A 25,949-nucleotide genomic window follows, 5' to 3' on the forward strand; every position below is an offset into this window, starting at 1 on the left:
AAGGCTATCTGGCTTCTCTAATTCAACGTCCATCAGTGTTTGATATTCCCATACCCAGTCTCTTATTTTTAATTTTCACTTTTAACTTTACATACAAAGCATTACTTTTCTCTTAAAATGCACTCCTAGGAAGCTCCTATTTGTACCTAAATCACTTGGAGTTTTTACCTTTGAAATTATTTTAATTTACCCATTTTTGTTAAAGTTATTTTAGCTAAGCATTCAATTCTAGGTTTAATGATAGTTTCAGTGTTATTTTTCTATTTTTGGCTTCACACAAGCTATGGAAATTTTGTTCTCATTTTCATAGGTTAAATTTGTTCTCTCAGTCATTTTAAGTATTTTCCTCTTTGGTGTTATACAACTTGACTATTATTTTGTTTAAGCCTTTTTAAAGAATTATTCTCATTTTGACACACTGCATTTTTTTTTAACTCAGTGGATTTAAGGATTCATGTATTCATGTCTGGTTTTCAATTTTAGAAATTTATACATAACCAATGCCTTGACTATTACCTTGCATTTTTTATATATATCTAGATAAATAAAGAGATGTGGCCCATTTGTTTTTATTATTTTCTTCATATATATATAATTTGTATTTTCCATAATGTTTTCTTTCTTTACAGTATTTGACTATGTTGTGTTCAATATTTCTGTTTGCTAACCTCATTAGCTCTGTATAATTTAGTATTTCATCCATATGTTGTGTATTAAGTTAATTATTTTTTCAATTGTTTACTTTCTATTTGGCTCTTTTAAAAACATGACTTGGGCCGGGCGCGGTGGCTCACGCCTGTAATCCTAGCACTCTGGGAGGCCGAGGTGGGCGGATCGTTTGAGCTCAGGAGTTCAAGACCAGCCTGAGCAAGAGCGAGACCCCACCTCTACTAAAAATAGAAAGAAATTACATGGACAGCTAAAAATATATATAGAAAAAATTAGCCGGGTATGGTGGCGCATGCCTGTAGTCCCAGCTACTCGGGAGGCTGAGACAGGAGGATCGCTTGAGCTCAGGAGTTTGAGGTTGCTGTGAGCTAGGCTGACGCCACGGCACTCACTCTAGCCTGGGCAACAGAGTGAGACTCTGTCTCAAAAAAAAAAAAAAACATGGCTTGTCAAGCTGATAATTTCTTTTTTCCACATATTTTTTCTTTTGGATTGACTTACACATTTTAAACATTATTCCTATATCTGAAATTTGTGGGATATTGAATTTCTTCTGACCCTCATCCTGATAATTTATTTCTTTATGTGCAACATAAATTATAATTTGGTTCCTATATAGGAGAGATTTTTAATTTGGGATGTCTACAGTCAGGGTTAAAAGAGTAAATTTTTAAATGTTTATACAACAGAAAATTATAAATATGTGAAGTGATGGCTTTGTTATTTAGCTTAATATTTTCCCAATGTAAACATACACCAAAATATCCCATTGCACCCAATATATACCACTATTTTTTTAATTAAAAATAAAATTTTTTCTAAGTTGATGATTTTTTCCAATGAATCTTTGAGCTATTCATTTTATATTCTTGTATCTTAAGCCTATATATATTTAATAGCTTAGAACAGTGCCTAACATATTGTGTGCCCTAAATGCTAACCACACTTATTGTCAAATTATCTCTTGTACATATCATTCTTCAAATACAGTATAATTTTGTATTTTTTCTTATTAAAACATTTTTTCTCATCTAAATATGCTAATAAAAAAATAAGAAGCAGCCTTGCTTTCCCTGATTTATAGATTTTGAATTACAATGGCAGTTTCACTAATTTTTTATATATCTTACTTAATAAATGTGAATTTTTTTGTGTGTGGGTTTCTTTACTTCAGAATGTTACTACGGTATAAATGATTAGGTTATATATATTGCCTTTGCCCTTCCTGAGCCAGAGCTACAAGCATGCCCATCCCCCAGACAGTGTGCACCTCACCCATTGGGCATGAATATACCCATTCCCTCCTCTCTGCCCCAACACCCGGTGAATGTTACTTATGTGCACATAAGTTTTGATCAGTAAGTACCGATTTGATGGTGAGTGAGAACCTGTGGTGCTTGTTTTTCTGTGCTTGTGATACTTCACTTAGGAGAGTGGGCTTCAGCTCCATCCAGGAAAATACAAGAGGTGCTAGTTCACCATCATCTTTTTGTGGCTGAGTAATACACCATGGTATACATATCCCATATTGTATTAATGCAGTCCTGTATTGATGGGCACTTGGATTGTTTCCACATATTTGCAATTGTGAATTGTGCTGTTATCAACATTCTGGTCCAGATGTCTTTATTACAGAATATCTTTTTTTCCTTTTGGTGTATGCCCAGTAGTGGGATTGCTGGATCAAATGGTAGTTCTACTTTTAGTTCTTTGAGGTATCTCCATATTACTTTGCCTAGAGGTTGTACTAGTTTGCAATCCCACCAGAAGTGTATGAGTGTTCCTATCTCTCTGCATCCATGCCAACATTTATCATTTTGGGACTTAATAAAAGCCATTCTCACTGAGATAAAGTGATTAGCTCATTGTGGTTTTGATTTACATTTCCTTGATGATTAGAAATGTTGAGGATTTTTTCATATGGTTCTTGGCCATTAGTCTATCTTCTTTTGAAAAGTATCTGTTCATGTTCTTTGCCCACTTTTTAATGGGGTTGTTTGATTTTTTTCTTGCTGATTTTTCTGAGTTCTATTTAGATTCTAGTTATCAGCCTTTTATTAGATGTATAGCATGCAAATATTTTCTCCCATTCTGTAGGTTGTCTATTTGCACTAGTGATAGTTTCTTTGGCTGTGCAGAAGCTTTTAAATTTGATCAATCCCATTTATTTATTTTTGTTGATGCTATGATTGCTTCTGGGGTCTTGTTCATAAATTCTTTACCTAGACCAATGTCTATAAGAGTTTTTTCAATGTTTTCTTCTAGAATTCCTGTGGTTTAATTTCTTAGGTTTAAGTGTGTTATCCATGATGAATTGATTTTTGAGAGGTGAGAGGTGTGGATCCTGTTTCAGTCTTCTACATATGGCTATCCAATATTCCCAGCACCATGTACTGAATAAGAATTCTTTTCCCCAGTGTATGTTTTTCTCTGCTTTGTCAAAGATCAGAAGGCTATTTGAGGATGGTTTTATATCTGGGTTCTCAGTCCTGTTCCATTGGTCTATCTCTCTATTCTTGAGCTAGTATCATGGTGTTTTCATTACTACAGCCTTGTAGTATAGCTTGAAGTCTGATAAATTGATGCCTCCCAATTTGTTCTTTTTGCTTAAGGTTGCTTTAGCTATATGGGATCTTCTCTGGGGTCATACAAACTGTAGAATTATTTTTTCTAAATTTGCAAAAAATGATGTTGGTATTTTATTAGTGATCACATTGAATCTGTAGATTACTTTGGGTAGTATAGACATTTAAACAACGTTGATTCTGCCAACCCATGAGCATGGTATGGTTGTCCTCCTGTTTACATCCTTTGCTATTTCCTTCCTTAGCATTTTATAGTTCTTCCTGTAGAGCTCTTTCACCTAGTTAGTTAAATATGTTCCTAGGTATTTAATTTTCTTTGTTGCTATTATGAAAGGTAGTAAGTCTTTGATTTGGTTCTCAGTTTGTCTGTTGGTGTATATGAATGCTACTGATGTGCAGATGTTGATTTTGCAACGTGAGATTTTGCTGAACTTAGTTGTCAGTTTCAGTTGTCTCTTGGCAGAATCTTTGGGGTTTTCTAGACATTACCTCACATCATCTGTGGAGAGCAATAATTTGACCTCTTCTACCCCCGTTTGGATGCCCTTGATTTCCTTCTATTTTCTGAATGCTCTGGTGAGGAATTCCAGCACTCTGTTAAGAGAAATGGTGATAAAGGGCAATCTTGTCTCGTTCCAGTTCTAAGGAAGAATGCTTTCAATTTTTCCCTGTTTATTATTATGTTGGCTGTGGGTTTGTCATATATGTCTTTTACCATTTTGACGTAAGTCCTGTCTATGCCTATTTTGTTAAGTGTTCTTTTCTTAAAAGGGTGCTGAATTTTATCAAATGCTTTTTCTGGATCTATTGAGAGAATCATATGGTGTTTTTTACTTCTGTTTATAAGTGAATTAGATCTATAGATTTACATATATTAAATCATCCCTGCATCTCTGGAACTAAGCCCTCTTGGGCGTGATGGATTTTGTTTCTATAGGGAGCTGAATTTGATTTCATAGGATTTTATCAAGAATTCTTGCATCTATATTCCTAAGGGATATTGACCTGTAGTTTTCTTTTTCTTTTTTTTTCTTTTTTTTTGAGTCCTTTCATGGTTTTCCTATCAGGGTGACGTTGGCTTCATGAAATGTGTTGGGGATGATTCCTTCCTTCTCAATATTGCGGAATAATTTCTGTAGTATAGGCACCAGTTCTCCTTAGTAGGTATGGTAGAATTCAGGTGTGAAACCCTCTGGTCCAGGACATGTTTCTTTAGGAAGGTTTTTTCATTGCTGCTTTAATTTCAGTACTTGATATTGGTGTGTTCAAGAATTCTATTTCCTCCTCATTGAGCCTAGGGAGATTTTGTGTTTCTGAGAATTTGTCCATTTTCTCCACATTTTCAAGTTTATGTACATAGAGATTTTTATAGTATTCAGAAATGATATTTTGTATTGCTGTGATGTCACTGGTAATTTCTTCTTTTTTATTTCTGATTGAGTTTATTAGAGTCCTTTCTTTTCTGCTTCTGGTTAATCTACTGAGAGGTGTGTCAATTTTGTTTATCTTTTCAAAGAACCAACTTTTTGTTTCATTAATCTTTCCTATAGTTGTTTAGTTATGGACTTCATTTAGTTCTGTTCTGGTCTTGGTTATTGCTTTTCTTCTGCTGGGTTTGGGATTGGTTTGCACTTTTTTATGCAGTTCTTTGAGTCGATTCATTAGATTGTTGGTTTGTGACCTTTCAATCTTTTGGATGTAGGTATTTAAGGCTATGAAGTCCTCTCAGGACTGCTTTAGCTGTGTCCCAGAGATTTTGATAATTTGTGTCCTCCTCATCATTTAGTTGAAAGAATCTTTTGATTTCTGTCTTAGTCTCCTCCTTGATCCAATAATCATTCAGCACGAGTTGGTTTAGTTTCCATAACTTTGTGTGGAGATGAGTGTTTCTGTAGGAGATGATTTCTAATTTTATTCCACTGTTGTCTTAGAAGATAAATAGTATAATTTCTATTTTTTTAATATTTTGAGACACGTTTTGTGGCCTAGGATGTGGTCAGTCTTAGAGAGTGTCAAATGAGGTGATGAGAAGAATGTATACTCAGTGGTTTTTGTGTGGAAAGTTCTATAAATGTTTGTTAGTCTCATCTGTTCTAGAGTTCTGCTTAAGTACAATGTTTCTTTGTTTATTTTCTGTTTGGAAGATCTCTCTTAGTCCATCAGTGGGGTATTAAAGTTTCCAGATATTACAGTGCTGTTGTTTGTTATTTTGTTTAGATCAAGTAGGTTTTGCTTTATGAATCTGGGCACACCTTTGTTGGGTACATAAATATTTAACACTGTTATGTCTTCATGTTGAATTGTTCCCTTTACCATTCTATAATGACCATCTTTGTCTTTCATTTCTTTTGTTGATTTGAAGACTACATTATCTGATATGGAAACTGCTCTACCAGCTTTCTTTTGGTTTCCATTTGCATGGAATATTCTTTTGCATTCCATCACCTTGAGCCTGAATGAGTCCTTGTGGGTAGATGTGTTTCCTGAAGACAGCAGATATTTGGCTTCTATACATTTATCCATTCAGCCAGTCTATGTCTCTTCAGTGGGCAGTTCAAGCCGTTCACATCTATTGAAAGAATTGATAAGTGGGGTGGATTCCTCTTCATCCTTTTGAATAGAACTTTGTTGCTTTCTTTTATGCCTTGAGCCACTGTGGTGTCCGACCTTTGACCTTTCGCTTTTAGATGATTTTACTCTGGTGTCTATTGTTCTAATCCATGTGTAACACAGTTCTGAATAGTTTCTACAGGGCTAGTGTTGTTTTGACAAATTCCCTCATCTGTTTGCTTGTAGGAGAAAGTATTTATTTCCCCCTCATATATGAAACTTAGTTTTGCAGCATACAAAATTCAAGGCTGGGCATTATTCTGTTTGAGAAGACTGAGAATGGGGCCCCAGTCCCCTCTAGCTTGTAAGGTCTCAGTTGAGAAATATGCAGTTACACTGATGGGTTTTGCTTTGTAAGTCACTTGCTGCTCTCACCTTCTGGCTCATAGGAGGGCTTCTTTCATGTTTATTTTGTCCAGTCTGATGACTACGTGTTGTGATGTTTTCCTCTTTGTGATGAATCTCCCAGGAGTCCTTTGAGTTTTTTGTGCCTGGATATCTAGATTTCTGGCAAGGGCAAGGCAATTTCCTTCAATTATTCTCTCGAATAGATTATTCAACCCATGTGTATTTTCTTCTTCACCCTCACGAATAGATATGATTCTTATGTTAGGCCTCTTTACATAACCATGTATAAAAATTTGTAAGAAATTTAATTTAAAAATTTTGTTAAGCTAAGAAACAAGTTAATTCTCACAAGCTATAAGATCAGCAAACAAAATTTATTGTACTTTTATATAAGAGAAATCAACAAATGGAAATTAAATTAAGAAAATCATTTTATTAATAATATCAAAAAGAAGCGTTCAGAAATAAATTCTAAAAAATAAGTGCAAGTACTTTATATGGAAAAATTATTTAAAATATTGAAAGAAATCAAAGAACTGAATGTATTGAGATGAATATATCCAAGGGTAACAATACTTAATAGTAACATCAAAATACCCAAATAATTGATCTATGAAGTCAATGCAAATTTCCAAATAACTTTTCTTTAATTGAAATTGAGAAGCTCCCTCTAAAATTCATATGAAAATAAAATCATATACACACAATAATTTTGAAAAACTTCTGATATGAATTCTTACAACGTTACAGTAGTAAAATATATAGCATAAGGATAGTACTACCATAAGGATAGATTTATGTAGATCAAAAGAATAGAATTGAAGGTCCATTAGTAAACACATTAATTTGTGGTAAAATTGATTTTGTCAAAGATGCCAAATAATTGTAATGGGAAAAAATTCTGCTCAACAAATGATAATGGAAAAATTAAATATCCACATGCAAAAAAATGAAGTTGGACCCCTAATCCAAATCACACACATACAGAAATACTCAAAATGGGTTATATACCTAAATGTAAGAGATGAAACTGCAAAATTTTTGGGAAAAATATTAGAGCACCTTTTTGTGATGATCTTGAGTTTGGGAAAGATTTTTTTAGATATTATACCAAAAGCACAATCAAGAAAAGAAAAAAATAATAAATTATACCTTTTCAAATTAAAAATATTATTTGAACATAATAATGAAGGAAAAATTCGTTATTAAGAGAAAATATTTTAAATTATGTATCTGTTTGAGGTCTAGTAGAGAGAATCTCTTACAAGTTAGTAATAAAAAAGTTTACCAGTTAAAAATGGACAAAGTATTTAAATATACATTTTTCCTAAGATGTAAAAATTTGCATGTAAAATATGATCAACATATTATTCATTAGGGAAATGAAAATCAAACCACAATAATAAAATAATCAACACCCACTAGAATGGTTATACACAATACAGGAGTTCACACCATCTTTTTTTTTTTTTTTTTTTTGAGACAGAGTCTCACTCTGTTGCCCAGGCTAGAGTGAGTGCCATGGTGTCAGCCTAGCTCACAGCAACCTCAAACTCCTGAGCTCAAGCGATCCTCCTGTCTCAGCCTCCCAAGTAGCTGGGACTACAGGCATGCACCACCATGCCCGGCTAATTTTTTCTATATATACTTAGCTGTCCATATAATTTCTTTCTATTTTTAGTAGAGATGGGGTCTCGCTCTTGCTCAGGCTGGTCTCGAACTCCTGAGCTCAAACGATCCGCCCACCTCAGCCTCCCAGAGTGCTAGGATTACAGGCGTGAGCCACCACGCCCGGCCTACACCATCTTACTAGAATGTGTTTCCTGAAGGGTGGTTGTGCCTTAATAAATTTTATTCAACTTCTATTGCCCTTGGCACAGTGTGATGTACATGATTTAACATAATAAATGTTCCCTGGGTAAATGCATGAATATCTGGAATGTGCAAGTTTGACTCTCTCAGAGTTAGGCTCTTTTTTCACCAGCCCAGGCAGAATTCTGCCCAGCCAGAGTTAAAATGCTTGTGGTTGTCACCTAAGCTGGCAGACGGTTTCCAATATATATAAGTGTCTTCTTAGAGAATTTCTCCTCGACAGAGATCCCTGTTCAGAATGCTAATAAATGCTTCCTGTGCCAACTTGCACCTCCTGATATTATCAATGATCTGCATTATGAGGTGGTCAGAAGAAGAAAAGGGACTTTGAGACTCCCTCATTTATTCACTCTGCACCAGGTGCACTGGTGGGCCCAACATATGGTACTGAAAATGATCTAGTGGTCCTGGATCCCCTTCCAGGAGCCCAGAGACTGAGGACAGCTGGATTAAAGCAAGGACATGTGAAAGAAAAAAGCAAGTGCTGTATTGAAAATCATGTAGGATGTTGGGAAGGAGGGCTGGGGAGTAACTGCATGCAGGGACCCAAATGCCTCACTAAGGTGACACTTATACTGTAACCAGAATGACAACAGGTAGCCAGCCCTGCACAAGTCTGGGAACAGTGTGTTAAGGAGAAGCCACCCCTGGTACAGAGACTTCCAGGTAGAAGTAACTTTGGGAGAGGAGATTAGAAAGGGGCGAGTGGGGCTGGAAGGGGCCTGGGGAAGAGAGGAGCAGAGGGAGGGTGGATCCTGGGAGACATGAGGGGAGTGACCTGCTTCTCTCTGACAACACTGCCCCAAGGCATAGTACTTTAAACAACTATTTAATATCTCATAATTCGTGTGGACAAGAATCTGGACACAGTATAGAGGGGAGCCTCTGCCTCAAGGATTCTCATGAGGCTGGACTGTGGTCTCAGCTGAAGCTGAATTGGGGGAGGATGTTTCCAAGCTCAGTCATGTGAGTCTTGGCAGGATTCAGAGGAGACACAGATCCTGGGCTCCCCCCCCCCACCGCCATGTGCTGGCCTGGACACTTCCTTAGTTCTCTGCCATGTGGGGCTTACCACAGGGCAGCTCCTAGCATCAGAGTTTGCCTCCTCAGTTTGAGGAATACAATAGAGAAAGGGAAAGAGAGGGACAGACAGAGAGATATTGAGGAAGGGAACAAAGGACAGAGTGAGTGGGAGGTAAATGAAAACTTTTTGGTAATAAAATCTTAGAAGTTACAATAGATTAACTGCCTCTCGTAACTTGTATGTTGAAATTTTAACCTCCAACATAATGTATCCACCATCCCTTGGGTGTTAATATCTTTTTGATTTTTTTTGCCAATCTTGTGTCTGTGTGGCAAATGAAATCATTGTTCCTTTCATTTCCGGGTTTCCAAATGATACTTGTGAGTCACCTCTGGGTTGTTTAATAGCTACTTGAGTTTTCTCTTCCTTGAGTCATCTGTGCAGATTCTTGGCCCTGTGGTGGGCTTTTTCTCATTCTGGAGTCTCCTGCCATTTTCCCCATTGCCAGCTTAGGATTATTTAGCTGTTTCTTAAGGCTCCCTTTACTGCAAAAGAAAGGGAAGTGATTATGTTGTTTTAAGTCAAAATGTTTCTTCTAGAGTGTGTTTTGCTGTGCATTGTACCTAAAATGTGAAGAAAATGAGGCTTCCCTAGGCCCTTCCCCTCCATGTCATAAGCAGATAGAGCCTCTGATAGCATAAAAGGAATTTCATGCAGCCCTCACTGCACAAGATTCTCTATTCTGATCTGTGTGCTGGTGAGCAGCTGGCTGCAGACGGGGGAGTCAGACACTCACGTTAGACACCATAAGGAGGTCATGTCCACAGAATGTGAGATGTGATGCCCTCCTAAAGCCTGTTTTTCCATCTGTGTAATAAGGATTTTTTGGGGGACTCTGTGGAATAATGCTTTTCATACACACAAGCTATTAATACAGGTGGGTGCTATTGCTCTACAGCTGAAAGAATATCGTGGAAATTCCATTAAGGTATTTTACTGGTGCAGATCCTTGGGCTCACTATGCAATAGAAATTAGCCAGAGGCCGCACAGAGGAAGAGTTCTCTTGCTGACTCTCCAAGGGAAGTTCAGGGAGAGTTTTAAAGAGGCTTAGGTGGGAAAAGGATGGTGTGTGAGGAGGTAAAAGTCAAGATTTCCTTGTGCCTCGGTAGCTCTATTACGTGCTTCTTCTTCCATTGTGTGTCCCATTAACATGTTAAATCTCCAACCCTGGGTGTCATTTTTAGCATTCAAATGGGAATAAAATGAGTAACAATCAAGGCAAGTTCAGTGTGGGGGTCCTTTTTGGCTTGAGGTGGTTAGATCTGGATATATCTGGTTTCTTTGCAGAGAGGTTCTTCATCTAATGTCAACATCTTGTTTCAGTGGTCTTGAAAAAAACATTACCCAAGAGACAGATTTTTCGGCCTCCCTGCTTATATGGGTATGGGCTGAGTTCCAGTGGCTAGGAGGTCATTTGTCTTTTTGTTTGTTTGTTTGTTTTTTGTCTTCTACAGCTAATTAGGCTGGGCCATGCTGCCCCTTGTTGCCTCCCTTGGTCAGAAGTGAGACCAAGGCCTTCCCTATACTGTCTCAGGATTAATAGGTTGACTATTTTCCACTCTCAGAAGAAATTTTACTTTGAAAGCCTAGAACATTTTTTCACCATGAAAACCCATGTTCTTAACATGCACAAGTCCCTAAAGTGCTGTTCCTGGTTTGCGCTCCAGACTCCAAACCTCTGGTAGCTTGTGGTGCTGTCACTGACCATGTATATCTTCTTATCCTCCCCAGTATGAAAATGAGTCTTCCCTAAACCTAGAGGTGGCCATAATGTGGAATTTCCAGCGAGACACATAGCAGGTACTGGTGGACTCCCTAGCCTGCCAGGGTTGAACTATCTCCCTTTTCACCACCTTCTGGGGCTCCTACTGGGACTTTGCCACCGTCCAACATTTTCCGGAGCAGCTGTTTAGCAGGTGAGCATCTATCCCCTCCAAGCTACAGTGGTGACTCTGCGACCTACTAGCTGTGTCACTAGGATACCACTGCAGCTCTCTGAACCTCAGTTTGTCCTTTCAAAACTGGGGTGATCAAAACATGAACTTCACAGGGATTTTGTAGAGACTAAATGGACTAAGACATGACAAGCAGGTCCCTAGTGCCTGGCTCTGTGGAAAGGCTTCAAGGCATGATGTGACTGTTCATTTACATCATTTTTTCTCCCCATCACTGAAGCTCTCCACCTCATGTTTCAATGGTCCATTTTTCTCTATGTTTACAAAAGCACACACAGAGCAAATCTGTTTTTTCATTGTTGCATTTGTAAAGTACTTTATTTGTGCAGTCACTTTTCTAGATCCTTGGGATAATTTAGTAAATAAAGGACATGAAAATCCCTCAGCCTCAATATTATTTGGGGAGTAAGACACTCACAGCAGACATCATTAGGGAGCCATAGCAATAGAATGTGAGATGTGATGCCCACAATGACTGCTCTAGGTATGGATGCATCCCCCCAGATTCTGACAAGGATGACAGTTCCCAGGACCAACCATGACATTTCAATAGATGCAAAAATGGATTTCACTAAATTCCTTTCATAATATTGTCTCTCAACAAATTAGGAATAGAACAAATTGACCCCAATGCAATGAAGGCCATGTATGACAAACACACAGCTAACATACTAACAAAAGGGCAATAGTTGTAAGGTTTTTCTCTAAGAGCTTGAACAAGTCAAGGATTTTCTCTCTTGCCATTTCTAGTCAACACAGTAATGGATGTCCAAGACAGAACAATTAAAGAAAAAATAAAAACCATCCAGATTGGACAGTAAGGAGATAAACTGTCCCTGTTTGCAGATCACATAATCTTATATGCAGAAAACCTTAAAGATGTCATCCAAAAACTTTTAGAGCTTAAAAAAAAATTCAGTAAATTTTCAGGACAGAAAATCTACATGTAAAACTCACTGGCACTCATATGCACTAAAAACAAACTATCTGTAAAAGAAATCAAGGAAACAATCTCATCTACAACAGCTATGAAAAAATAACTTAGAAATAATTTTCACAACAAAGATGAAATCTCTCTACCCTGAGAGATAAAGAACATTAAGTAAGAAACAGAAGAAAATGCAAACAAATGGAAACATCCCTGCTCATGGATTAGCAGAAATAATATTGTCAAAATGTTTATATCGCACAAAATCATCTACAGATTCAATGCAATCCCAATCAAAATACCAATGACATACTTCAAAGAAATAAAAATGCTAAAAAGGTATGTGATTCCAACAAAGATCCTGAATAGTATAAGCAATGCAGTGGGGGAAAAAGGCTAGAGACATCACAGTACTTGGTTTTGAAATATATTACATACCTATAGTAACCCAACGAGTATGGTACTCGCATAAAATCAGACACATAGGATAATGGAGCAGAATAGAGAACTCAGATAAATTTATGCATTTACAGTTAACTGATTTTAGACAAAGGTGACAAGAAAACACAATGGGGAAGGAACAAGCTCTTCAATAAATTTTGTTGGGAAATCTTGATATCCAGACACAGAAAAATGAGTCTCTCACATCATACCACATACAAAAACTAACTCAAGATCCGTTAAAGACTTAAATGTAAGACCTGAAGCTCTGAAACTACTACAAGAAAATTTAGCATGACAGCTTTATGACATTGATCTAGATAATTATTTTTTGTATTTAACCTCAAAATTCCAGGTACCAAGTAAAAACAGGAAAATGGGATTACTAACTAAAACATTTCTACACAACACAAGGTAGAAACAACAGAATGATTACACAACTTATAAATGGGAAAAATGTGTCAATTATATACTGACAAGGGGTTAATATCAAAAATATATGAGAAACTCAACTCTACAACAAAAAGTGAGTAATTATTTCAACATAAGCAATAGACCTAAATAGACATTACTCAAAATAAGACATACAAATTGCCAACAGATGTAACAAAAATTGTTCACCATCAGTAATCATCAGGGAAAGGCAAATGTAAACCACCATATCAACCAGTCAATCTTGTTAGAATGACTACTATTAAAATAGAAAGGATATCAAGTGTTGGTAAAGATGTGGAGAAAAGGGAACACTTGCAAGCTGTTGGTGTGATTGTAAATCAATGCCACCTTATGGAAAAAAGTTGGGAGAATTCTCAAAAATTTAATAAAAAACTAAACTACCATGTGATATAGCAATTGCATAATTAAGTATACATCCAAAAATATAAGATTAGTATGCTGAAGGAACAGCTGTACTCTCACATTTATGGTAGTCTGATTTATAATAGCCAAGATATGGAATCGACCTTAGTGTCCATAATTGAATGGATAAAGAAAGTGTGTATGTCTGTAATATTTATACATATATAATGGAATATTAGACATAAAAATCCTGTCATTTTCCATTAAATGGATGAATCTGGAGAACATGTTAATTGAAATAAGCCAGGCATAGAAACACAAGTATTTGATGATCTCATTCAAATGTGTAATCTAAACAAGTTGATCTCATTAAAGTAGAGAGTAGAATGGCATTTACCAGAGGCTGGAGTTTTTAGGAAGGATGGGAGCTTGGGGAGATAACTGTCAAAAGATACATAATTACAGTTAGGAGGAATAAGTTCAAGAGAGCTACTGTACACCATGGTGACCATAGTTAATGATGACATAATGTATATTTTTAAAATGCTAAAACGATAGATGTTAAATGCTCTCACCACAAACATAACTATGTGAGGCACAATGCTAGTTAATTGGCTAGAATTAAGCATTTAATAATGTACATATACTTGAAAACATCATGTCTTACATAAGAAATACATAAATAGTACCTGCGAACTTATAATTGTTGAGAAATTATGGAATGCTGGCAATATTCTAAAGATTGCGTCTGTGCCTTTGTCATAAGCTTGCCTAAATTCCATCAAAAATGTAGTTTTTGTGATCTTTTTGTTATTCCATTTCTTGGTCATAAGTATAGGGACTCTGATATTTACCAGTATGTTCAGAACCTAGTACCAAAAAATGGCAGTAGCCAATGCACTTTAAACGTATGGTTCATGGCGTTCCTTGTGCTGATGGTGATGGTGTGGAAGACACCTAAGACACAGGTGGTGCTAATGGTTCCATCTGTGGCCACACTGTGAACTTGAAAAACAAGTTTGCATCCAAAATCACTGAGATGTTTTAATCCAAAACCTGCTATGATCGCTGAGATTTTTCTAGAGAGAATGATGAAATAGCTGGCTATGGTTGGGTGACTAAGAATGAAAACAGTGCACTGTGAACTGTACCCATTAAAATAAAGGAAGATATAAGAGTGAAAGATTTCTCAAAATTGCAATATCAATCTAAAAAAAAGATTATTCCAAATTTTAAATCCATACAGGTCATTTTATTACTGTCCAACACTTAGCATACACACCCAAAAATAAAAGATTCTCCCTATAAACATAAGTTTTGCTAAAGTATTTCATAAAAAAATTAATTTCAAAATTCAACACTGACCATGATCTTTCATTCAGAATTTATTTCTAAGAAATGCTTTCTCTTCGGATATTTAGAAACTGTTATTTTTCCTTACATAGCATTCACAATATATGGCTCACTCTTATTAATGCTTTACCTAATACAAGTAATTTTATATTTACCGCAATTTATGTTAGGATCTAATAACGTCTTCCTTTTATAAACAAAGACAAACACTGCTAACTGCTTGACTTAACCCTCTTGTCCATGGCCGCTGAATCCTCCTTACCTCACTTCAGGGATCAGAATGTTGCATTTATAACCTATAAATTGTCTCAAACTCTCCACATAAAAAAAAAAAAATTGACCACATGAAAGAAAATCCTAAAGTCTCATAAGAACTTATAAAGTACTGTGTGAAATGACATGGGGTGTGGAGAACAGTGAGAAAGCTGTAGCCATAGAACAGGCAAAGAAGGACTGAGGAGCATGTGTTGCTGGGGGTGAACATAAACACACAGCAACAAACTGGACACAATTAGAAAAATCAAAAGAAGCAGAATTCCCCTTTCTAAATTCAGACAGTAAATTTTACAGCCTCTAAACAAGTGATCTCTCTGCACGTGCAGAATCAATGTCATTTCTTCACCTGGCTGTTTTCAGTGTTACTTGGAGCCACAAAATCACTTTAACAGAAATACCCACTGCTAATTATGTGACATCTATTATACACTTAGTGCTGTCATGTTTTTTCTTTCCAGTAAATGTCAAAACAACCTGATGACTTATGAAGCCTCTTCAGTGTTTATCTAGATTGGCCCAATAGTCTGTCAACTCAATTATGTCAATTACAAAAAGTGAAAAAGACAATAACTAAAGAGAAGTTGGCTTAAACAAATTTTGCCTTTTGCAAAGAAAAAAATGAAATTTACTAATTAATACAATTTAACTTAGTATACTCACTATGGCATTACCTGTTCAAATTATTTTGGGAACACAATTAAATTTCATAAAAATTATTTGTATAATCCCTGAGTCATGAAGAATATTTCTTAACTTTTGGAACAATAATTTATTTGATGTAGCATGAACAACAGGCATTTGAAAACAGAGGATTTACATGGGGAGATACAGAACCAGGAGCCATAAGATTTTAGAGAAATCAATTCAAAGCAGAGAATATATATTTACTTTCAGAATCTATGAGGTTTCTAGTTTGGTACTAAGTTATCAACATTTTTTTAAATTATCTGTTTTGTTCGAATATTTTTCTTTTCTTCTCAAATAGGTACACACACAAACACAATTACTTCCTCCATCATTCTGCACTTAACGTTTTTCTATAGAGTCTATATGAAGTTTTCAGGCCGGGGAGGTTGCACATTCAAACAAAAATGTACAATGAAAATTTGTAAATAGTCATTCATTATTCAGCAATGTATGGCCTCTGATTATGCTCCTATATAATCTCATTATAACCATTTTAATGGCCCTTTATAGTTGCAAAAAGAAGAAAAAGAATGAAAATATAACCTATGGAAGCAATATTTTTCAAATTAACTGAAGCTTAAAGCCTCTACAAAAATGCTCCTTAGTAATGTTATGTTCCACTATGTTACCCAATATTATATTGTTTACATTTGTTATCTGGACTTTGAATAAAGTGGACTAGGTAAATTTCTGTAGAAGGTTAAGACCTCATTCAATACACAACATGTAACACATTAAAAACAATTTTGTTTTATTAAAACAAATTGAGATCACACATTGTCTTAGTAACAGCATTTCAAAATCTACTTTGTTATATTACTGAATATGCAATTGGTAAAAACAATTTACTTCTAAAGTTGAAATGTCCTCAAAAGAATATTACATTAAAAACCTACCACACAAATTACTTAAAACAGTGTTATGGCTGGATCACAAAGAGCCTCTCCACTTAGATTTTCTTACCGAATATTACATCTTGGTGTCCTTAATTTTCCTTGCAAGAGTACAAAATTGATACCTACATAATTTAGAAAGTTCTTTCATAGCTCTGATGCAGCAAAAGTTGGCCACATCCTTTCACAGAAAGAATAGGAATGAAAGCAGAGAAGCAAGTGATTTGAGTGTTGAACTACATCAATATTTAATTTTTCAAACATCTAAAATCATTTCAATGCAAAATAGCATAATTTGAGTATAATTATAACCCTCCAAAAATCAATCTTCTGTTCTTTTTAAGCCTACATACAAATAAATTATCTTTTAACTTTGGATTATTCTTCATAATCAACCCTCTGCTTTAATCTCTGAAAGTGTTAGTGCCTCAGTGCTTTCTACTGTAAATCCTCTCACACTAATTTAGACTTAAGTTGTGATTAAATTTTTTCATATTTCTTGTATCTCTAATATATCTTTTCATATTAATGCTGATGTTTCCTAAGGCATATTTTTTGAAGAAATATTTTTCCGCATTTATTTTATTTGTAGGGCTTCTCTCCAGTCCAAATTCTGTGAAGTTCAATACAGTTTAAGCAGTTGCTAGGGGTTTACCCTCCAGTATGAATCCTGTGTACAATAAAGAAGATCTGTCGTATAAGTAAATGTATTGCACCAGTCCTTGTACTTCAATTTTCTTTGCCTGTATCAATACCATGGTGCACTCTAAGACTTTTATTTTGTGGAAGGTGTTTCAACAGTCTTTACATTTATACCACTTTTATCCAGTATGATCCCTGTCATATCAAGTAATATGTTAACAGTTATTAAAGGATGTGCCACAATGTTTACATTTGTAGGATTTTTCTCAGATATGAATTCTGTCATGTATAGTAAGGTAAGAGCACTGGGTAAAGGTTTTGCCACGTCATTCACATTTGTAGGGTTTCTCTCCATTATGAATTGCCTTATGTGTGGTCAGGGTTGAACACTGGTTAAAAGCTTTGCCACATTCTTCACATTTGTAGGGTTTCTCTCCATTATGAATTGTCTTATGTTTAGTAAGTGTGGAACACCGGTTAAAGGCTTTGCCACATTGTTCACACTTGTAGGGTTTCTCTCCAGTATGAATTCTCTTATGTTTGGTCAGATTTGAATGTGGGATAAAAGCTTTGCCACATTCTTCACATTTGTAGGGTTTCTCTCCAGCATTAATTGTCTTATGTTTGGTCAGGTTTGAACACTGTATAAAAGCTTTGCCACATTTTTCACATTTGTAAGGCTTCTCTCCAGTACGAATTCCTTTACGTGTGGTCAGGGTTGATCACCAGTTAAAAGCTTTGCCACATTCTTCACATTTGTAGGATTTCACTCCAGTATGAATTCTTATGTTTGGTAAGTATTGAACACCAGTTAAAGGCTTTGCCACATTCCTTACATTTGCAGGGTTTCTCTCCAGTATGAATTCTCTTATGTGTGGCCAGGAGTGAAAGGTGGATAAACGCTTTGCCACATTCTTCACATTTCTAGGGTTTCCCTCCAGTATGAATTCTCTTATGTGTGGTCAGATGTGAACTTTGCATAAAAGCTTTCCCACATTCTTCACATTTGTAGGGTTTCTCTCCAGTATGAATTCTCTTATGTATCTTAATGTATGAAGACTGCTTAAAAGCTTTGCCACATTCTTCACACTTGTAGGGTTTCTCTCCAGTGTGAATTGTCTTATGTTTGGTCAGGTGTGAACGGTGGATAAAAGCTTTGCCACATTCTTCACACTTGTAGGGTTTCTCTCCAGTATGAATTCTCTTATGTGTGGTCAGGTATGAATGGTGGATAAAAGCTTTGCCACATTCTTCACATTTGTAGGGTTTCTTTCCGGTATGAATTCTCTTATGTGTGGTCAGGTTTGAATGCTGGTTAAAAGCTTTGCCACATTCTTCACATTTGTAGGGTTTCCCTCCAGTATGAATTCTGTTATGTTTGGTACGTACTGAACACCACGTAAAGGTTTTGCCACATTCTTCACATTTGTAGGGTTTCTCTCCAGTATGAATTCTCTTATGTATCTTAAGGTATGAAGACCGCTTAAAAGCTTTGCCACATTCTTCACAGTTATAGACTTTGTCTCCAGTGTGAATTGTCTTATGTTTGGTCAGGTGTGAACGGTGAATAAAAGCTTTGCCACATTCTTCACATTTGTAGGGTTTCTGTCCAGTATGAGTTCTCTTATGTTTGGTAAGCTTTGAACACCAGTTAAAGGCTTTGCCACATTCTTCACATTTGTAGGGTTTCTCTCCAGTATGAATTGTCTTATGTATCTTAAGGTGTGAAGACCGCTTAAAAGCTTTGCCACATTCTTCACACTTGTAGGGTTTCTCTCCAGTATGAATTCTCTTATGTCTGGTCAGGTGTGAACTGTGGATAAAAGCTTTGCCACATTCTTCACATTTGTAGGGTTTCTCTCCAGTATGAATTCTCTTATGTATATTAAGGTCTGAAGACTGCTTAAAAGCTTTGCCACATTCTTCACATTTGTAGGGGTTCCCTCCAGCATGACTTGACTTATGATTAGAATGGCTTCGGCAAGATTTGAAGGCTTTGCCACATTCTTCACATTTGTAGGGGTTCCCTCCAGCATGACTTGACTTATGATTAGAATGGCTTCGGCAAGATTTGAAGATTTTGCCACATTCTAGATGTTTGTAATGTTTCTCTCTAGTATGAATTCTTTTAAATTCAGTACAGTGTGAACATTTGTTAATGGCTTTTCCACATTCTTTACATTTGAAAGTTTTCTCTACAGTATGTCTTACCTTATGTCTATTTCGTTTTGATAATTTTCTGAAGACTTTCAAACATTTATTACATTTGGAGACTTTGCAATGGCCAGCTGTGGAAAATTGGTTACATCTATTATGACATTCTTCCTGCACCTGGCACCCACCCACAATTTCCCAGTCTTTCCTTAGGCTTAAATTATGAAGTCCAGAGCCTTCATGATTTCTCAGTAGCACTTTTTGGAATGAATCTTTCAGGCTTTTCCCTGGCAAATGGTCTTGAGTATAATGAGAAGACACAGCTGAAAGAAATAAAAATAACAAATTATCCCACTTGTTTTTTTCCAGCCTTACATGAACATCTATTACAAATCTAGCATATAAAATTATAGCAAGCACATTATCAAGATAGCATAGTAAACTACCACAGGCCCTAATACAGTTACAGCTACATAACATTAACAAAAATATACTGACCAAATTGCTTCTGTGTGAATTTTAAAACCAATTAAATGTTTGCAGCATCCTGGGAAAGCACAATACCAAAAGCCACATAGAAGAGGAAGAAAAGTTTGTTACATTTACCTACCATTGCCCTTCCTAATATTAATATAGCATGGGTTACATGGGTTTAAAAAATCAACTCCTGGATTCTCCCCCAAAACAGAAAGAGAATTGTGGCACATATATATATTTGGACTTTTAGGGGCCTTTCCAGAGACTGGTTAGTGTCTCCCATAACACAGAATGCTGAACATAATTGTGTTGTGCTTTGGAAGGTAGACTGGGTTTGCTGAAAATAAAGGGAACTGACTGTTATGGCAGCAGAGAGACTTCAGTACAAGTGGCATAAAATAGGTGTAGCAAATGATTACAGGGACTTAAGAAAAAACATGGAAAAAATCACTTTACCTGGAAAATAAACATACAATTCCACAGAATAAACATCCTGAGAATAGATTTGGGAGGCTCCAAGAACCTGTAGCCCAAACAATTCATATCATAATCTCCCAGACAAAGCCATGTTTTAAAGATTATGACAGATGAAGTTTTATTTAATCCCCAAATGTCAACCAAAGATCACAACATACACAAAGTATCAGGGTATCCTAGCCCATTAAAACAAACAAAATAAATAATCAGATATTAACTGTAAAGAAATAATGATATATAAATTACCTGAGAAAATTAAAAAGCCCCATCTGAATAGTGCACAAGGAGTGAAATGAAATCACACAACTAAACAAATAGAGGAAAATTAGAACAGCAACAAAAAGTATAAAAGAAAACAAACTGTGGAGCTCAAGAACACAAATAGAAATGACTGAGCAATTCTAAAATGTGAGAAAAAGAACTAAGAAATCAAGAAGCTCAACACATTTTAGCTAGGATAAACAAAAACACCCATAACAAGATATTATAAGCAAAGCTTTGAAAGTCACAACAAAGAGAATCTGAAAAGCTGCAAGACAACAGTGATGTGTCAAGTACAAGCTTGCTTCTATGAGAGAAACAGGGGATTTATCATCGGGAACTTTGCCCTGCAGAAAAAATTGGGTTATATAGTCACAGGGCCTAAAGAACAAAAACTGCACAGCAGAAATACTATATCTAGCAAAACTATCCTCCTAAAAGAAGAAAAAATAAAAATTTATCAACATAACCAGATGCTGAAAGAGTCTGTCAGCACTAGATCTTCAATACAAGAAGTGCCAAAGGAAGCCCCTTTCACTGAAAATAAAATGATGCTAGAAAACAACACAAAATTATATAACAATAATTAACTGAAGAGAGGAGAGGGCAAGAGGGCCTACTAGAGCCATCACTTGCTGGAGCACCCTGGAGGGAAGAAAGTGTTTTAGATAAAGAAAAGGGAGGAATGGGCACAGCTCATGTGTAGTTTGCAGGAGGTGCCGGAGCCTGCTGCGTACTTCACAGGGGGAAACCGTGAAGCAGAAAACGAAAAAGGAAAAAGAAAAAGATGAGAAGAAACTGGTGCGAATCAAACCCAAAGAGGCTCAGAGCCCAGTGAAGGAATAAGGGAGTACTGCGTTTCTCCGTCCTACTCACCTTTGGTAATCAGCGGGCTACTGAGTTGTATGTGAGTTTTTCCACATTTATGAGCATGGGCACTGCTGCACCCACTGAATCGTGTGGAGAACAGGAGTGGCTCTGGAGCTTGGACGTTTCATGCAGGCTGCTTTCCAAGGAGGGTGACTGGAGGAGCCAGAGTCCTGGCTCTATTCCTGGCTCTCTTCCTTCCTCCCCGACCCACTGCAGCTGGGAGGGCAGCCACCTCTCATCACCTACAGTGTTCTCCAAACTGGCATTTTTACAGAGAGTGGGGCCCATACCTTTACCTTTGGGGACCAGTGGTGGCCACAGGAGTGCCCAGTCTGGGAGTTTCCTGCCTGTGGTACTCTGTGCAGACACATGCCAGTGAACAAGACACACAGGCTGGATCCTGTGACCCCACAACTTCAGTGAATTCCCAGGGGGCACAATGGAGAGATTTGAGAGAGTAACTTGGTAGGCAAGGGAGCCCACATGGGAAGAAATGATCCAAGAGTACAGTGGGGGTTTGAGCCACAGAAATCTGGTGAAATGCCCGTACCCCCACAGGAAAGTCACGCTGTCAGACTAGAGTGGATCCCCGGCATAAAGTTGCCAGCCTGTGGTCCCACTGTGGCTGAGTGCAGCAGGTTTCTGTGCTCATTTGCAAACAGACACTGGAGGGAGCCCCTCAGGGCAGGGGTAATGAGACAGGGGCAGAGGTCACTCCAGGAGCCAGTTGGTGAACTACAGACAGACCTTCTGCCATAAGCAGTCTTTTTAGATTTGATAGATCTTTTTGGCCCCTGTCCCAGTGGCCTTTCCCAGGGCCCTGGGATAGGACTTTGAGTCCTGCCAAGACTTTGCAGAGCCTTCCAGGCTTGCTCAACCTAACCCCACCCAGCCTCACTCTCCCACTCTCCTCTCTTGTGGTGGAGAGTAAGCAATCCCCTGGGGACTGCAGGCCCCTCCCACTGTCTGGGATACTCAAATGCTTCTCCTAAGGGGCTGAAGCGTATTCGAGGCAAAAATAACCCTTCTGCACTTGGCTCTTTCCTGCAAGCCTCAACCACTGACAGGGAGAATGACCATATAGCCCATTACAGCACCTACTGACTCAATCCAACAAGGTGTAGCTGACTCTTATAAGCACCATCCACCTCAGAGCTTAAGCCAGGGGTCCCAATACAATTCACACTATTGGGAAGAGGAGCAGACAGCAGAATTGAAGTAGCACTGCTTTTTAGGACAGGAATCAAAGTTGCAGGCAGCTTGAACTCTGAGGAGTCTCCCCCATCCACTGCAGATCTCTGGGCTCACTGGGGAGCTGCTCAGAATCCATGCAGAGACATTGCACACGAGAGCAGGGGATGATGGCATGGAGGCAGAGATAAAGGAATCCTTACACACTGTTGGTGGGACTGCAAATTAGTATAACCTCTATGGAAAACAGTATGGAGATTTCTCAAAGAACTAAATGTAGACCTACTATTTCATACCACAATGCCACTACTAGGTATCGACCCAAAGCAAGAGAAGTCTTTCTATCAAAAAGACACCTGCTCTCAAATACTTATTTCAGCACAACTCACAATAGCAAAGATGTGGAATCAACCCAAGTGCCCATCAATTTATGATTGGATTAATAAAATGTGGTATATTTATACCATGGAGAACTAGACAGCTGCAAAAAAGGTGAATTAATGCCTTTTGCAATCCTTTACATGTACCTTGGGACAATTATCCTAAGTAAAGTATCTCCAGATTGGAAAAATACTACATGTACTCATTATTAAATTGGAACTGATGAGCACACATGTGCACAGAGGAAAGTAAAACTTGCTGGAAATCAAGCAGGGGGCAGGGGGAAGAAGGAGAGAAACAAAAACCTGTCTGATGGGTAAAATGAACAGTATTTGGGTGATGGGCACACCTGTAGTCATGACTCAAGCATTATGAAAGTGATTCATATAACCAAAAGTATTTGTATCCCCTTAATATTCTGAAATAAAAGAAACCCTGTCTGGGAAAGAGATGCAATTACATCTAAATAAAGTTCTGCAGTATTAGAATAATGGTGCAGAAAATGGTCTTAATCATGCTTCAAAGTTTATAAGATAAAAGCACAAAAATGATCAGAAACATCTGTTCGGCCGGGCGCAGTGCCTCACACCTGTAATCCTAGCACTCTGGAAGGCTGAGGCAGGAGGATCGCTCAAGGTCAGGGGTTTGAGACCACCTGAGCGAGAGCGAGACGTCTCTACTAAAAATATAAAGAAATGATCTGGAGAGCTAAAAATATATAGAAAACAAAATTACCCAGGCATGGTGGCTCATGTCTGTAGTCCCAGCTGTTTGAGAGGCTGAGACAGTAGCATCGCTTAAGCCCAGGAGTTTGAGGTTGCTGTGAGCTAGGCTGACGCCACAGCACTCTAGCCCAGGCAACAGAATGAGACTCTGTCTCAAAAAAAAAAAAAAAAAAAAAAAAAGAAAGAAAGAAAGAAAAAAAGAAAAGAAAAAGAAAAGAAACATCTGTTAATGGATATACAGTATAAGAAGATACAATTAGAGATATCAATAACATCAATTTTAAGGCAAATATAATGAAGAAGAATTTTTATATACAAGTAAAGAAGAGTTGTTACTTACAAGTTTAAAGTATATTGTTGTAACTATAAGAGCTCTTATGTAATCCGCATGGTAACCAAAATAAAATGCCTATAGAGATACATTTTTTAAAAAGGAGGATCAAAGCAAGTCACTACAAAAATCAATGAGACACAAAGGACAGAAAATGAGGAAAACAAGGACAAAATACCTGCAAGAATCAAAGAAAACAATTAATAAAATGGCAATAGTAACCCCTTCCCATTCAAACTGTTATTTAAATATTTATAGACTAAAATCCCCAATCAAAAGAAAAAAATTGAGTAAAGGGGTTTAAGGAAATTCAAAAAGCAAGATCCAGCTATATTCTCTTTATAACAGATTCACATTAGATCTAATGAAAAAAAATGGACTCAAAGTGGCAGGATGGAAAAACACACTCCATGCAATGGTTAAGCAAATGAGAGCAGGAGAGTCACAATCATATTAGGCAAAATACATTTTGAGTCAAAAGCTGTCCTATTTCATAAAACACACTATGCCAAAACTGTCACAAGACAGAGAAGGACACTAAATAGTAACACAAGGGTTCATCCATTGGAAACCTATAATTTACATATATATAAAAAATATTTGTATATTTGGGATCCTAGATCCCAAAGCTCTTATAAAGGCACTTAGAGTGTGACATATATTTTATATATAAAACTGTTATACACACACACATATTATAAATCAGGGTTCCCAAATATATAAATGTATAGGTAAAAAAAGTACATAATTTTTATAGACATATAGCTGATTTGTATTTTAATTAAACCAGACATTGATAAAGTGTATATAAGAAGTTGCAATTTCAACCAAAATTATAATGTGTAGGTAAAATAAAACACACAATAAACTTATGTCAAAGGACATAACTTAAAAAAGAAATGCAGTAATATGTCATTGCAAAGCAAGAAATGTTTAGACATAACATTTGATATAGAACAAAATAGAAAGTGAGACTGTATAGAGAGAGTGACATTAACAACTTGGTGGAATAGGAAGTCTCCTACTTTTCTGTCTTCCCACAGCAACTAAAATTTGGCAGCCATCCATGGACAAAAGTGACTTTATGAAAGCCAGGCATAGTAGCTCAAACATGTAATTCCAGCTACGCAGAGGCTGAGGAAATAGGATCACTTTAGTCCAGCAGTTTGAGACCAGCCTGGGTGATATTAGGAGACCCCCATCTCAAAATCTAAGTCCTTTTATAAAAGCTTTGAGATCCAGGAAGGAGGTTATAAAATGATACTAAAGCCCATGATCGGTCATTTTGAGAAGGCAGGCCTTCATTCATGCGGTAAACTTGGGAACCCCTGGTCTTGGATACAGACCAAGAAATGGCTCACTCCACTTGGTACCACTGAGAATTCGGAAGTGACTCTGTAAGCAACTTCAGCTCCTCCCAGCCATGGTCTAGGAATGGTCTTCCCTCTCCAGAGGCCTGCAGGGAATGTCCATTTGTGTCCATGGAGGCAGGCCTACAGACTTTGGCACTCACTGTGGTCTCTGAAGCAGCTGTAACTCAGTTCCAGTTCTCTCAGCCACAGTGCATGGCCAGTGCTGCACACCTAGGGACCAACACCGTGCCCCAGGGAAAACCTCTCACGTATTCAGTGGGAGCCACACCCATACATATACTTGACACCCTCCCTACCATATGCAGACCCAACTGCAACTTCCTGCCCTACAGATCAAAGTCCCGAGGGCAATCCAGTCTGCCCAGGAACTAGACAGAATTGACAACTGTCCAAGCCCCTAGTAACAGACCCACTAAAAGGAAGCATCAAAGCTGACCTAGAAGCAGCCTTGTAAGCCAGCTAGAACCCCTGTTCTTTGCAAGTCCAGAGGATAATCCATCAAGCTGTGGACCCAAAAAGGAAAGATCTTTACCTGCTGAAATTATGAAAACTGAATGACCAATTTGC

The 25,949-nt window shown here is 37.2% G+C and overlaps 1 protein-coding gene across 1 annotated transcript in view; it reads right to left on the minus strand.

Moving 5' to 3' along the window:
* LOC138376548 (zinc finger protein 729-like) overlaps positions 1-25,949 on the minus strand; it is a 166,787-nt gene that overhangs the window by 128,327 nt on the left and 12,511 nt on the right. The window contains 3 exon segments of the mRNA XM_069460934.1: positions 17,468-17,764; positions 17,931-19,169; positions 19,230-19,619. Of these exon segments, the coding sequence (XP_069317035.1) occupies positions 17,468-17,764; positions 17,931-19,169; positions 19,230-19,619 (1,926 nt within the window).

Source organism: Eulemur rufifrons, chromosome 28 (genome assembly GCF_041146395.1).
Source record: "Eulemur rufifrons isolate Redbay chromosome 28, OSU_ERuf_1, whole genome shotgun sequence".
In the NCBI taxonomy this organism is placed as follows: Eukaryota; Metazoa; Chordata; class Mammalia; order Primates; family Lemuridae; genus Eulemur; species Eulemur rufifrons.